The sequence below is a fragment of the Coturnix japonica genome, chromosome 3, assembly GCF_001577835.2.
Source record: "Coturnix japonica isolate 7356 chromosome 3, Coturnix japonica 2.1, whole genome shotgun sequence".
Classification (NCBI taxonomy): domain Eukaryota; kingdom Metazoa; phylum Chordata; class Aves; order Galliformes; family Phasianidae; genus Coturnix; species Coturnix japonica.
In genome coordinates, this window is record NC_029518.1 from 16,325,961 (window position 1) to 16,337,995 (window position 12,035).

The 12,035-nt window shown below is 41.6% G+C and overlaps 1 protein-coding gene across 4 annotated transcripts in view; it reads left to right on the forward strand.

Annotated features, from left to right (window-relative positions):
• The first annotated feature begins 697 nt into the window (after positions 1-697).
• RAB3GAP2 (RAB3 GTPase activating non-catalytic protein subunit 2) overlaps positions 698-12,035 on the forward strand; it is a 35,712-nt gene continuing 24,374 nt past the window's right edge. For 2 of the 4 annotated variants that reach the window (XM_015857172.2, XM_032443782.1), the window contains exons 1-4: positions 929-1,096; positions 6,420-6,487; positions 8,964-9,087; positions 10,254-10,335. In XM_015857172.2, coding sequence (XP_015712658.1) covers positions 979-1,096; positions 6,420-6,487; positions 8,964-9,087; positions 10,254-10,335 — 392 coding nt within the window. In that variant the 5' untranslated portion in view covers positions 929-978. Of the gene's footprint in view, positions 838-928; positions 1,097-6,419; positions 6,488-8,963; positions 9,088-10,253; positions 10,336-12,035 lie in introns of those variants that run through there. The other 2 variants (XM_015857175.2, XM_015857173.1) reach the window with 2 other exon arrangements.

Consider the following 12,035-nt stretch of genomic DNA (forward strand, 5'->3'; position numbering starts at 1 on the left):
AAATGGATTGATAATTTTGGATGCTGATTGAGCATTTATCTGAATGGCTATTCACTTGACATTACTAATGACCTTGCATATGTTACACCTCAAATATCATTGAATGTCCTTTCCCCGTTGACCTGAGATGTTTAATTAGTGTTTTCAAAGTCATTAGCCATTCCTCTGTCCCCGTTGCTTTCAACCTTTCCCACACTGTGACCTTATTTGCCAAGAGCTCCTTTCCTATTGGCACACATCATGTAATTTTATGCCTGCTCTGGAGAAAAGCAGGATTCAGACATTGTCTTTAATAGGCAACAAGATTATCCAGCTGCTTGAATTCAAGTCTAACCTGCACATTCCCTGAGGAGCCACCAATTTTAACCATAGAATCAAGACCTGCATGCTGCTGCTAAGGGAAAAAACAGTAAATAGGGGCTGATTGATTACTGCAACAAAATAAAACTGAAGACACCAGAACTTGCCAGGACAAGTTAAGTAGGGTTAAGTTAAGCACCTCAAACTTCCTATACTTTATACTTTCACAAGGGCTTGTCTACTTGCACCAGCACTTCTGCTCCTGTCTATCTGACTGATATAGCAGGTACTGCTTAGAAATAAACGTCAAGGGCGGCTGATGAGGGGCAGCTTCTCTCTGGTGTGGATAAAGACACCATGGGGTCCCATTTTCCTTCTCCTTACCCTACAGGAACACCGCAGAGAGGCTGTGGGGCAGCTGTCAGCGCTGCACTCATGTCACGTAATCACCCTCATCGCTGCTGCTACGAGGATTGCCTCGGTATCCAGAGATGGAACAGAAAGCGGTGGGCGTCACATCCAACCAAGAGCCATGGTGTAAGAGTTCATGATGCGAGATCGACTCAGCGATTCAACGGGTTTGTGGAGGGGGGGAAGGGGTTGCTCGGCTCCGCGCATGCGGCCCCAGCTGTGAGGGAAGGCGGCCACTGCTTCCGGGTCGGTCGGCTCGGTGGCACCATGTCGTGCACCCTGGTTCCCTTCGGCCGCTTTCAGGATCTGGAGGCGGCCCGTGATTTCCTGTGCCCGCACCGCCGACAGGGCAGCGCCGCGGCCGGCAGGGACAGCAGGGAGAGCGGTGAGTCCGGGCCGCTGCTGGAGGGGGAGCTGGGGATCGGCCCCACGAGCGGGGCTCGGTGTGGGGGCAGCCCGGCTCGGCTGGGGATACCGCCCGCTGTGGACGGTGCCACGTTTGCGAGCTCTGCTGTCCCACTGCTGGGTGATCCTGGTGCCTGTCCGATCTCTCATCCTCGTCCTGTGGGTGTGAGCGAAGCTCCTCAGACTTCTTAGTGTAAGTTTGTGGTGTCCTACTTAAGGGAGTGTAGCTCTCAGAGGATGGTCTCTTAAAGTGAAGCAAAACGGGCTGGAAGTCTGCTAAGGAGTTAGTTTGAGGGCTCCAGTGAGAGCAGGAAAAGCCACGAAGGAAATAGCTGGGAGCTGGAGACCGGGTTTGTGTAGTTTGGGGCAGGCAGAATCATAGAGACCGCCCAGCTCCATCCCCAGCCATAGGCAGGGCTGCCCCCCTATGTCACTTGATAATACATGGAAGACTAATGGGTGTAAAGGAACTTCTGGATGCTTCTGTTGGTGTGGATTTGTCAAATGGCAGCTGTAAAGACAGGAGGCATTTCATTTGTTGTGGAAGCACAGAAAAATGATAGCAGCATTGAGATTGCGTGTTCTAGAATGTGCTGTTCATCTTCTTTAATGAGCTGGCTCTATTTGGGTGATTTTTCTATTTGCTTATTTAGTCATCAAGGCTGAATATCAGAACTGAGTCTTTAAGTACCATTCATTTAGACTTATTCACATGTGTTGGGTTGGTGGTGGACAGCTGTTGGCTCAAAGTGAGTTAAAGTCCTCGAAACGACTTTAATTAAAGCACACAATCAGGCCATGTTGGTGCACGACGTCTCAGTGCATTTGTTTTTGAGCAGGTCGAGCACTGTTGTAATTTGGAGAGGTGTCTCCTGTTAGAAATGAGCAAGTTGGGTAGGTATGTTAAGTTAGGAGAAAGATTTGGCTGTGTGGAATGGGAGGTTCCTTCCCCTTTCCATTTGTTTCAGGAATCATAGTCGTTGTTTCTTGCTGCCTGCTTTCCTGCCACCCTGCAGTCTAAGCACCTGAGTCATTGAGCTGTGAGGGTGTTCGGAGATGTATTATGCTGGGTGAGATGGTGTAGCTAATGTCGTCACTGCCCATCTTGAGGTCTTGCGTTCTGAATTGCTGTTTTTGACTCTCTCCCTTTATTCTTTACACCTACGTATTAATCCAGTCATTTTTCTTACTCAGCAGCTGACTTGTGTGGCAGATCAGGAAATTTTTAAGGTTTTCACTAATGTGTTTATCTCCCGTTACACGAATGACATTCATACCCCCAAGTCATTTCTCCTTGGGAGCCCTCAGGCAGCAGTGCTTGCATGTGGTACTAAGCAGGTGACTTCAGAGTGGTTCGTGGCCCAGCCTACAGCATCAAAACACTGCTGCTTACTTTATGGTGGGGCTGGGGGTGAGGGAGAGACTGAGGAGGATGTTTTGACCTTGAGATATGTTGTCTAGATCTAAGAAGTATCACTTATCTGCCCCTTTTTGCAATAGGAATCATAGCTTAACCTTGATAGAAGAACTCCTCTCCAAAACCCTGCAGTGTTAAATTGACAGCATCCTGAAAAGCATTCTTCAGCCCCATTCCTTGAAACCACGTCTTTGGAATTGTGCTTAACACACTTGGCTTTATCTAGACCAACTAATTTGATTCAGAAATTCAGAAAGCCGGGCTTTTTATTTCAGAGCTTCAAACGAGGTTTAACACAAAATGCATTACAAAATGAATTTCTAAATGGCATTTGGCTATGGGATTCTTAAGTGCATCTGTATGCCTCTCATTCAGTTGGGTATTTTCCTGTTGAAGATACTTTTTAGTATTGCCTCTTTAATTAGATCCTCACTCTCCAGGCTGTGTTATATACATTTACAGTTCCTTTCTTGTCACTTCTGTAAAGTATCAAAATGATTTTGCCTTTATTGTGTTTCATATGTAACAGTACATTGTGAAATGTGGGGCAGATGAAATGGTGTGCTCTCAATTCACGTGGTGAAGTGGTGTCGGAGTACTTTGTCCAATTATCCTTCACACCTGTTGGTGTTTGTATTTGTTTTGTTTTGGTTGTTTTTCTGTTTTTACTTCTGTAACATCTTTAGCGGGTCGCCTTCTTTCTTTCTTGCTGTGACTGATAACTGGAGCTCTGGCTTCCACTTTAAAAAGGAAGCTCTATGTTTTGTATGTCATCATTTCCATTTGTTTCCTGTGCTGTGTTGTTTCACAGTGTTTCCTTCCTGCCGTGCTACCTCCAACTTTGTTTCTGGATAATCTATGGCTGTAAACCATGGGGATTTGCAGCATTATTTAAAAAAAGCTATGTAGTGCAGGATCATTTCTAGTTTGATTGTTTTTCTTGGATTAAAACACTAGAGCAATTCATTCTCCCCCAGATGGTCACAAGAAATACGTGAACTGTTTTTTTTATTAGTGAGCTAGTTTAATTGGAGTGCCATCTTTTTTCTTTTTCACTTCTTTTAAGATAAGAATAGTACAGATCTGCAAAAGGGCTTCCAGTAATGCTGTCAAGGCAGCCCAGCGTGTCAGGCAGTCCCCAGTACAGGGGCAGCTTTGGGAATAAATGTCCCGTGATTACTGAATAGCAGAAAGTTGTATCCTTAAATTCCTTGGCCTGAAGAGAAATGAAGCTGGTATTTCTTCCCATATGAAATCCAGGCATGGAACAAATTGCTGCATGACTTTTATATGCAAATAGGACATATCCATGTATGTAGGGCTGTTCTGATCACTGTATCTTTAGGGTCTGGTTTTCAACATGTGTTCTCCATCTTCTGCAGGATATTTTGTGACACATTCACTCTAATGAATAATGCTGCGCTGTGGTTGAAGTATTACAGGTGTGCCCCCCTGCTGGTTCTCTCTCCATTATTTCTGGATAAATTACTTGTTTGATACCCTGCTTCATTCACCATTTCAGCTGCTTTGCACAGGAGGAGATCTTGATATGGATAAGGGTACCATTTTTCCAGAATTAATGCCTGGAGGGATGGAAACAATACATACAGGGGCTTGAGAAATGCATATCATTAAAGTGCATGGGGCAGTCTGTATAATACTGGGTGGATACAAAGGAGTAAGTTTGTAATGGCTGTAAGCTGGAGGACATATGGGCCTTTCAGAGCAGGTCACAGCTGTGAGAGATCTTTGCAGCATCATCAGTGGAACGATATCTCACCATTACCTCACATTTTCCAGTCTGTCTGGATTCATCTGAGAGATGACAACACTTACACTGCGACCATGCAATAAAGGCACGAGATAATAAATGCAAATAGAATTTGGTTAGCTACCTTAAACTAAATATTGAGTTGGTTTCTGCTTTCTTCTTGCAGTTCGTATTCAAAATGCCGTAATTCTTTGTCTGTTTGTACACTGGAAAGTCATAAAGCCTTGTCTTGTATTTGAGCTTGACTGTTGTTACATAGGTAGACCTCTTGAGATAACTGCGCAGCCAGCTCTGTGTTGGCGATGATGCAGTAAGCTGACTCACCCGTTTCATAAGGTGGTGGAGAGGTTTCGATGTTAACAAAGGGTACTGATACATTGGATATTTGGTCACACACAGTCTTGTGAAACACCTCAACAGCGTTGGTGGAATGCTGCTTTCTTAAGCTAAAATATTTTTTAGAGTTTTTTTTTTCATTAGTGGTACAAAAGCTTAAAAAAATCAGAGTATAGATTTGTTTTGTTTTCTGGTTTGATTTTGTTGTTAAAGTAGCCAGAGTTTTTAGAGAAATAGGGTGTTCTTGGTATAAACATTCTTGTTCAAGCTGTTTGGTCATCCAGAATGGCCGAACCTTGCTTGATTAAAGCTACATTTAAACTAGGTTGAGATGAGATACTTAAACTTGTTAAGGTTCATGCAGCCATGACATCAGTTAATGAAACTCCTAGAACTCCTCCTCAGGACATGCTTGAAGCCTAATGAAACCTGAAGCAGTAACATCAATACGAATCTCTATACTTGTTTTTTTAAAGCTATCACAGTGATGCCTGTAGTCTTACTGAGTCTTTCAGCCTACATGCAGCTAACCTTTGGGTATGATCTTCAGTTCCCATCAAATTCAGAATTTTTAGATGAAAGAACTTTAAGTGTCGTTGTATAAGACCAATGCATCATCCTTTGCAAGATAGCTGAGAAGTAGGCTTCTCTCTACAAATTGCAGTTTTCTCAGCTTGTTTAATCTATTTTGTAAGCCTGTGGTTTCCCTGAAGTTTCTGAATGATGTAACTGAATCTGATTAGTGTCTTGTTAACTTTCCCCTTCACTGTTTTGCCAAGAGGTGAATAGGCAGTGCCAGTGTGCTCCTTTTCCCTGTGGAGGCTGTAGCTTCAGTTCTGCTGTGGCTTCTTTGGGAGCAGTGGTAATGGTAGCCCAGTCTGCATTGTCCTGGCCTTGGAGACTCTGTATTCAAAAGTGAATTTCTTTGCATGCAATCGTTTCCTGTCAAAATGGACTTACCTTGCTACCAGTTTGTCCTGCAGTTGACTGAAAAGCAAACCAATAACACCAATATGGAAAGGAAGATATTTTTCATACCTAGAAAGAAGCACAAAGTTGTTCACATGTGGTTCTTATGATGTTACAGGGCTTTTGACCTTCATCAGTATGATGCTCAAGGGCACAAACATGAATCCTTGAAGCGCTGAGCGAGCATCCTGTCTCCTTACTTTCTCTGTAGCTGCCTGCTAATATGTACAAGATCGTACTTCTGTTGGCTTTGAAATGGTAACAATTTAAAATCAAGCTAAAGCTTAAATTTGGCAGAAAGGTCTTAGGTCTTCGTAGCTACTGTTGTTTCAGCTTCCTGACACAAACTAGAAGTTTATCTTGGCTCCCTTGAAAGGGCTGTGGAGAAACTGAGAGAAGGCTAAAGTGCTTGAGTCATCTGTTTGGTGAAGTGTAGAGGCCCTGCTGAAGGTTGCGTTGCACCAGGCACTGTAAGCTGTTCGGGCCCAGAGCTCTGCACGCAGTCTGTCAGGTGTTGCTGCACCTGTTTCTAATCTGTACTTTGGTTACATCTTGATTTCGTTGGGGTTTTCTTTTTACTTTTCATAAAGTGGAGATAAATAGGAAGAAATCCAACTCTACTTCTTCACGGTTGTTTTTTTTTGTTGTTGTTGTTGTTTTTATCCTGTAGAGCTTGTTTAATATCTGCTACTAATAAAGTTACAGTGCATTGGTGAAGAAAGGAAAACGACTGCCAGCAATTCGCTTTGTGTTTTTTCTTGCTTCTGTCATATTCATGTGACTATTTTGGTTTTCTTTGTCTGTTTAAAGCAGGTAAACCAACAAACTGGGAAGATGGTGGCTGGGGAGCCTGGGATGAAGCAGAATTACCAGAACCTGTAAGTTCATATGCATGAATCACAGAATCACAGAATTATCAAGGTTGGAAAAGGCCTAGAAGATCATCTAGTCCAACCATTACCAATACTTCCCAGCTAAATCATATTCATCAATGCAACATCCAAACGTTTCTTGAACGCTCCCATGGTCTACTACATGAATTGTAGGTCTCTGCGTTTCAGTCTCATTTTTTTCTTGCAGTTTCTGAACAATTACTGTGGAGGCCCAAATTCAGGCATCTTGTCTCAGAATCCAGGTGACTCTTAGAAGAACTGTTCCATAGTTGCACATAAAAATACCGTGCTGGGAATAAACACTGAACTAAAACATTCTTCTGCAATTTGCAGGGGAGCTTCCTTAAGTATGTAACTGATGTAGTAGAGGAGTGCACTGTGAAGTGTAGTAATTCCAGTACTGAAACGCATTATTCCTGATTTTAATTCACTTAGAGAGAGTATGGGAGAATCTTTGGGTAAGACTGGGCTGGGTCTATCAGAATTTCATGCTGTAGAATGAGGAAGACTGGAATGATGCGAGTATTGCCATGCTATCCACGTCACAGTAGTGTGTGCATCTTAATTCTCAACTGATTATTTTCTTAAGAGGACTGATTCGATCTTCTAGAATCTATCTAAAAACTTGAGTGTACCTACCTGATAATGGATGTCTTTCATTGCAGTCTGTTTTTGCATTGCTTTGAATGAGTCTCATCTCTCATTCTTCTCTTGCTGGTTGTCATTCCAATATATAACTAATGTTGGGAACTGCCATTACCAGAAATCTAAAAACAACAATGTAAGCTGATGTAATTACATGCTGTGTCCTCTGTGTCAGCTTTAATGGTTTGCAGCTGCCTGTGTGGTTAGGAAATGACAGTCCAAAATATTCGTGGGGGGATGAGGAATGCTGGAAATGCATCAGATTTGGATAAAAGTGGAAGAGTATAATGGTTTAAGAAAAAAAGATGCTTAGACTTTCATTTCACTTGGAACAAGTGCCTGAAATTAGCTTTTGAGGGGGAAAAAAGGGAGAGTAGTTAGCTTTATTTAGATACGGTGGCAAGGAAGATCATATTTCTATACCTTGCTCTTAGTAGCTGAATGTTGGCTTTTGGGGGCCTGGGCATGACAGTGAATTTATAGTCATCAACCAGTCTTAAGTGTAGACTTTGAAATCCTGAAGTACTGATGTAAATACCTTTCTGCTGGTCACATAGTGCTCCCTTTATGTTGTGATGTATGGATGGTGTTAAAGAGGAGATGAAATTAAGCAAGCACAATGAGGGCAGCACTGTTGCTCTTTACAGGGAGAAAAACATCCTTCTTCCAATGAATGTGTTTGAGAATAATGCATCTAGTCTGGGGTTGGTGTTGAGGCTGAGACTTGTAGCTGTCCGGGATGACTTGCATAAGATGTTAGGGAAGCTGTCTCGCTAGAATTCCTCTGCATCCGTATGAATCATCTGAAGAAAACTGCTTGCTAAATTCCATGTTAGAGCTAATAGGGTAGGTTGAAGAATCCAGACCTCACCTTGCTAAAAAAAACCCTCTTCTGTATTTATCTCAGTGTGCAGGAATTATGCCCAGAGAGTGGGGCAGAATCTTTAACTTTTTACTTGAATGGGAAAACAGATATTACAGCTGAGGTGAAAAGTTTAAATGAGCATGGCGTCTCCAAGGGATGAGTCACTCCCATGCTGATGTCAGGGAATAAAAGGAAGCATAAAAACTCTCAAATAGGGTGGATATTCAGCTCCCATTTCAATGAAGTGAATTTATCAGGCCACATTTTTTTTTTACAAGTGTCATAAGCTTTTGTAATTTGGTAGATTCATCACGTGAAACTGAATTGTAGTTGATCTTTTCCTAGAGCATTTCATAGAATCTGAGCATATCCTGAGTTTGAAAGGACCCACAGGAATCACTGATCCAACTTGTGGCTCCACACAGGACCACCCAAAATCCAAACTGTATGTCTGAAAGCACTGTCCACACCCCTTAAACTTTGGTAGCTCAGCACCACAACCACTGCCTTGAGCAGCCTGTAGCATGCCCAGTACTTCAGTGTCTAAAGTATGTTTCTACATATATACACACGTGTATATTTTTGATGGACATTCAACATATTCTTTATGTGTATGTATGGGAACTGTTGAATCATGGCTTGAACCACTCCTGAGGCAAGCGCTGGGTCAGCCCTGGGAGCACAGGTGAAGGCAATTCAGCTGTGTGATCAGAAGTGGTGGAGCCTGGCTGCACCTCTCCTAGACCCCATTTAAGGGCTGACTGCTGCTGGGGAAGGATCTCTTTCTGGAGACTGCTTCCTCTGGAGTTTTCTACTCTGAGCCTAGAACGCAGTTGAGGTGGTTGTGCATTCAGCACTGGTATTGAGATTAAACCAAAGTGTTAATTTGAATCTTGCAGGTTGTGCGTGTTTAAAAATTGCTGTGTATGTTAACTAAAGCTTTACCTATAGGAAGAAGAAGAATCTGCTTCCAAGAACCAGAGGAATTACTGGCTTCAAGATTGCGTGTTGTCCTTGTCACCAACAAATGACCTGATGGTAATAGCTAATGAGCAGAAGGCAGTCTTTTTAGTGTGTAAGTATACATTCTGCTAAGTATGTAAGTATATACATTTAATAGTAGTCAGGACAAAATCTATTTTTTTCCCCTATTTCTGGAGTTATCCTTAGTAATATATGAAAACTGAAGAGCCAGCTGCTTGCAATGGCCTGGTTGCTTTTGCCATTAACAGTTGCAGTTGGTGGTACATGAGCATATGTTGGTGATTCTTTCCCTTTACTCTGCCCTTGTAAGAACCCACATGGAGTATTGCATTCAGCTCTGGGACCTCTAAAATAAGAAGGATATGGAGCTGTTGGTGCAGGTCCAGAGGAGGGTCGTGAGAATGATCAGGGATCTGAAGTGCATCTCCTGTGTATAGAGGCTGAGAGAGCTGGGATTGTTGAGCCTGGAGAACAGAACACTCTGGGGATACCTTACAGTAGCCTTCCATTACCTCAAGGGGACCTGCAATAAAGATGTACAGAGACTCTTTATTGGGGAGCATAGTGATAGGGCAAGGAGTAATGGCTTTAAAAGAAAGGAGTTAGAATAACATTTGCAGTATACCAACTTAATGCGATCTGCCTAATTACCTTTGTTGCTAATTTTTCAGAGAAGATAAGACAGTAGTGGTCCTCAGAAAGTTCCTGTTGCATCAATAGTGAGGAGATGTGACTTAGTTTACCTGCTGGAGGGTGCTGCTCAACTGCTCAGCAGTAACTATGTTGCACAGTGGCTGAAGTGTCCTTGTTTCTTAAGCTTTAGGTTTCAAACAAATGACACAGTGCAAGTTTTCTTAGTGGTCCATCTGCAACTGGAAGTTGATGAAACAATGTGTCAATTGTAGTAGCACCTTGAATAGGAAAGCATAGTGTTTTCTAGCACTGTGCTGATCAGCCTGTCAGACTTAGTGTAGGATTTCCATGTTCTCAGGGTTAACGTTAAAGTTTTTTTATTTGTTAAAGCCTCAGTGATCATCCCTGAAGAAGTTTGCATTTGTTTCGTACTCTTCTACTAAAGATTCTGTTTTATTAATGGAATCTTTTAAAACTTAATTTAGTTGGTAGTACTGTATGTAACTTTTTGAACAAAACTAGACATTTCAGAATGATTTTAATAGTACATTGTTCTATGCAAGTAGAATTCTGTGAGATGTAAGACATTACGGTTTTATAGATGGTGTCTATTTTTAATCATAGCTAAATGGAAGCAGAGTGACAAGGGAAAAGAAGAAATGCAGTATGCTGTTGGCTGGAGTGGCTGTCTGAGTGTTGAAGAAGGGTAGGTGTTGGAATGTGGTTGTGGTTAAAACATTGTTTATCTATTTAATAATTAATAACTTGTAATGTAACTTTATTTTTGCTTTTGTCCAAGTGCATTTATGCTTTCATACATTTGTATGTTGAAAGCAGGAATTGAGTAATCTGGATGAGCTTTGCAAAGGTCACCATCCATGGATAATGAGTCTCAGGACATGCTTGTATAAAGTAGGACAAATGCTGTCTGTGCAAGTTAACGTATTTGCGTATAGATTAGAAATTCAGAACAAATCTGGTTTCTCGAGCTTTTTACGAGTACTAGAAGAATGCTTTTTGAAAATCTACTTTTAGAGCAGAGATGGAATTTTGGTAGGGAAAGCTGCAACTGGAAGAGTATGAAGCTGTTTGAAAATGAAAAGATTATTTCTGGAAATCTCAAGTAAATATGAAGATCTCTTTGGTTAAGAAGTCAGTCCAAATCACAAGTGGTGAGCAACATTCATGTGCTTTTTTTGTGTTCATCTTTTCAGATGCATTGAATTTTATCTGTGACCTCTGAAGTAAATAACCTTTTACCTGCTGTTGCCACTTTTAGAAATGGTTTTGGTGCTCTAAGTCATTTGGAGCAGTTAGAAAATTTGCATTGGAAATACATTTGGTATTTATACAAAATTTCTGCTAGATCTGTCTTCAAATAACGAGACTGACACTTTTTGGAATCTCCCATATGGAGTAGGATTTGGATTTCATTATCAAGTTTGCAGTCTTGAGTTGTCTGCATTTGAGCATGCCTGTTGGCTTCAGCCTTCTGTTATGCTGCAGGAGGTGCTGAATTAATCAGACGTTTTCCAATCTGTATGAGTAAGCCTTCTGCTGCAGTGAGTTTGAACTATTTTGTAGTGTGTCCCTTCAGGATTTTTTCCCCATTCTACTGCTGAAATTACCATGTCATCTTCTATTCCAAACAAACTCCACAGCAAATGTATAAACTCTGTTTCAGGACTTAGTACTGTTCTTTGAGCTCTGCAGTGGAATGGGTGGCTTTCTTTAGACATACACAGCTAAATTTGTTACAACTTGATTTAAGGCTTGCAAGTGTTTCCTGAAGGTGAGGGTTCTATTTCTGTGGGTGCTCAGTTGCTGTCAGATTGTCTAAAGGCTTGCAGTGTTTTTTGCCCAGAGCTGTTAAAGAACTGACACTGTTGTAAGGTGTCTAAACTTTCCTCTTTCTAAGGTTTCACTGAAATTGCTACTGAATTGTGGTTATATTGCAACCTGTGTCAAACTTGTGTTTAGAATTTTTTTTTCTATAATTGTCTAGCCTGGTTATGGAATGGAGGTGGCCTGAAATGCAAGTAATCAACAGCACTGGAAGCTCTTATGCTTCAAATGCTGTTCAGGATGTCATCTTGAATTTAAATGGTATTTCATAAAATCTTTGTACTGCTTCTGTTTTCTTAGACAGTGTTAAGCTTTCCATTGTAGAAGCAGCTAAATAATTTTTGATATGAGATATTGAGGCCTGCCCCTCTGCTTGCCTCCTGTATGCTGTAGCTGCCATGCTCAGTTTCCATTACCTGGGAAGACCAGGTTGCTTCTTGAGATGTTATCAAGTTATATTGATGAGTACAGTGGATGCAAAAACCTACTTGGTTACATAATGGATTTCAGAACTGTATTTTGAGAAGTGTGGTTTAGGTGTAGTCCTTGCAGGTTTTTTTT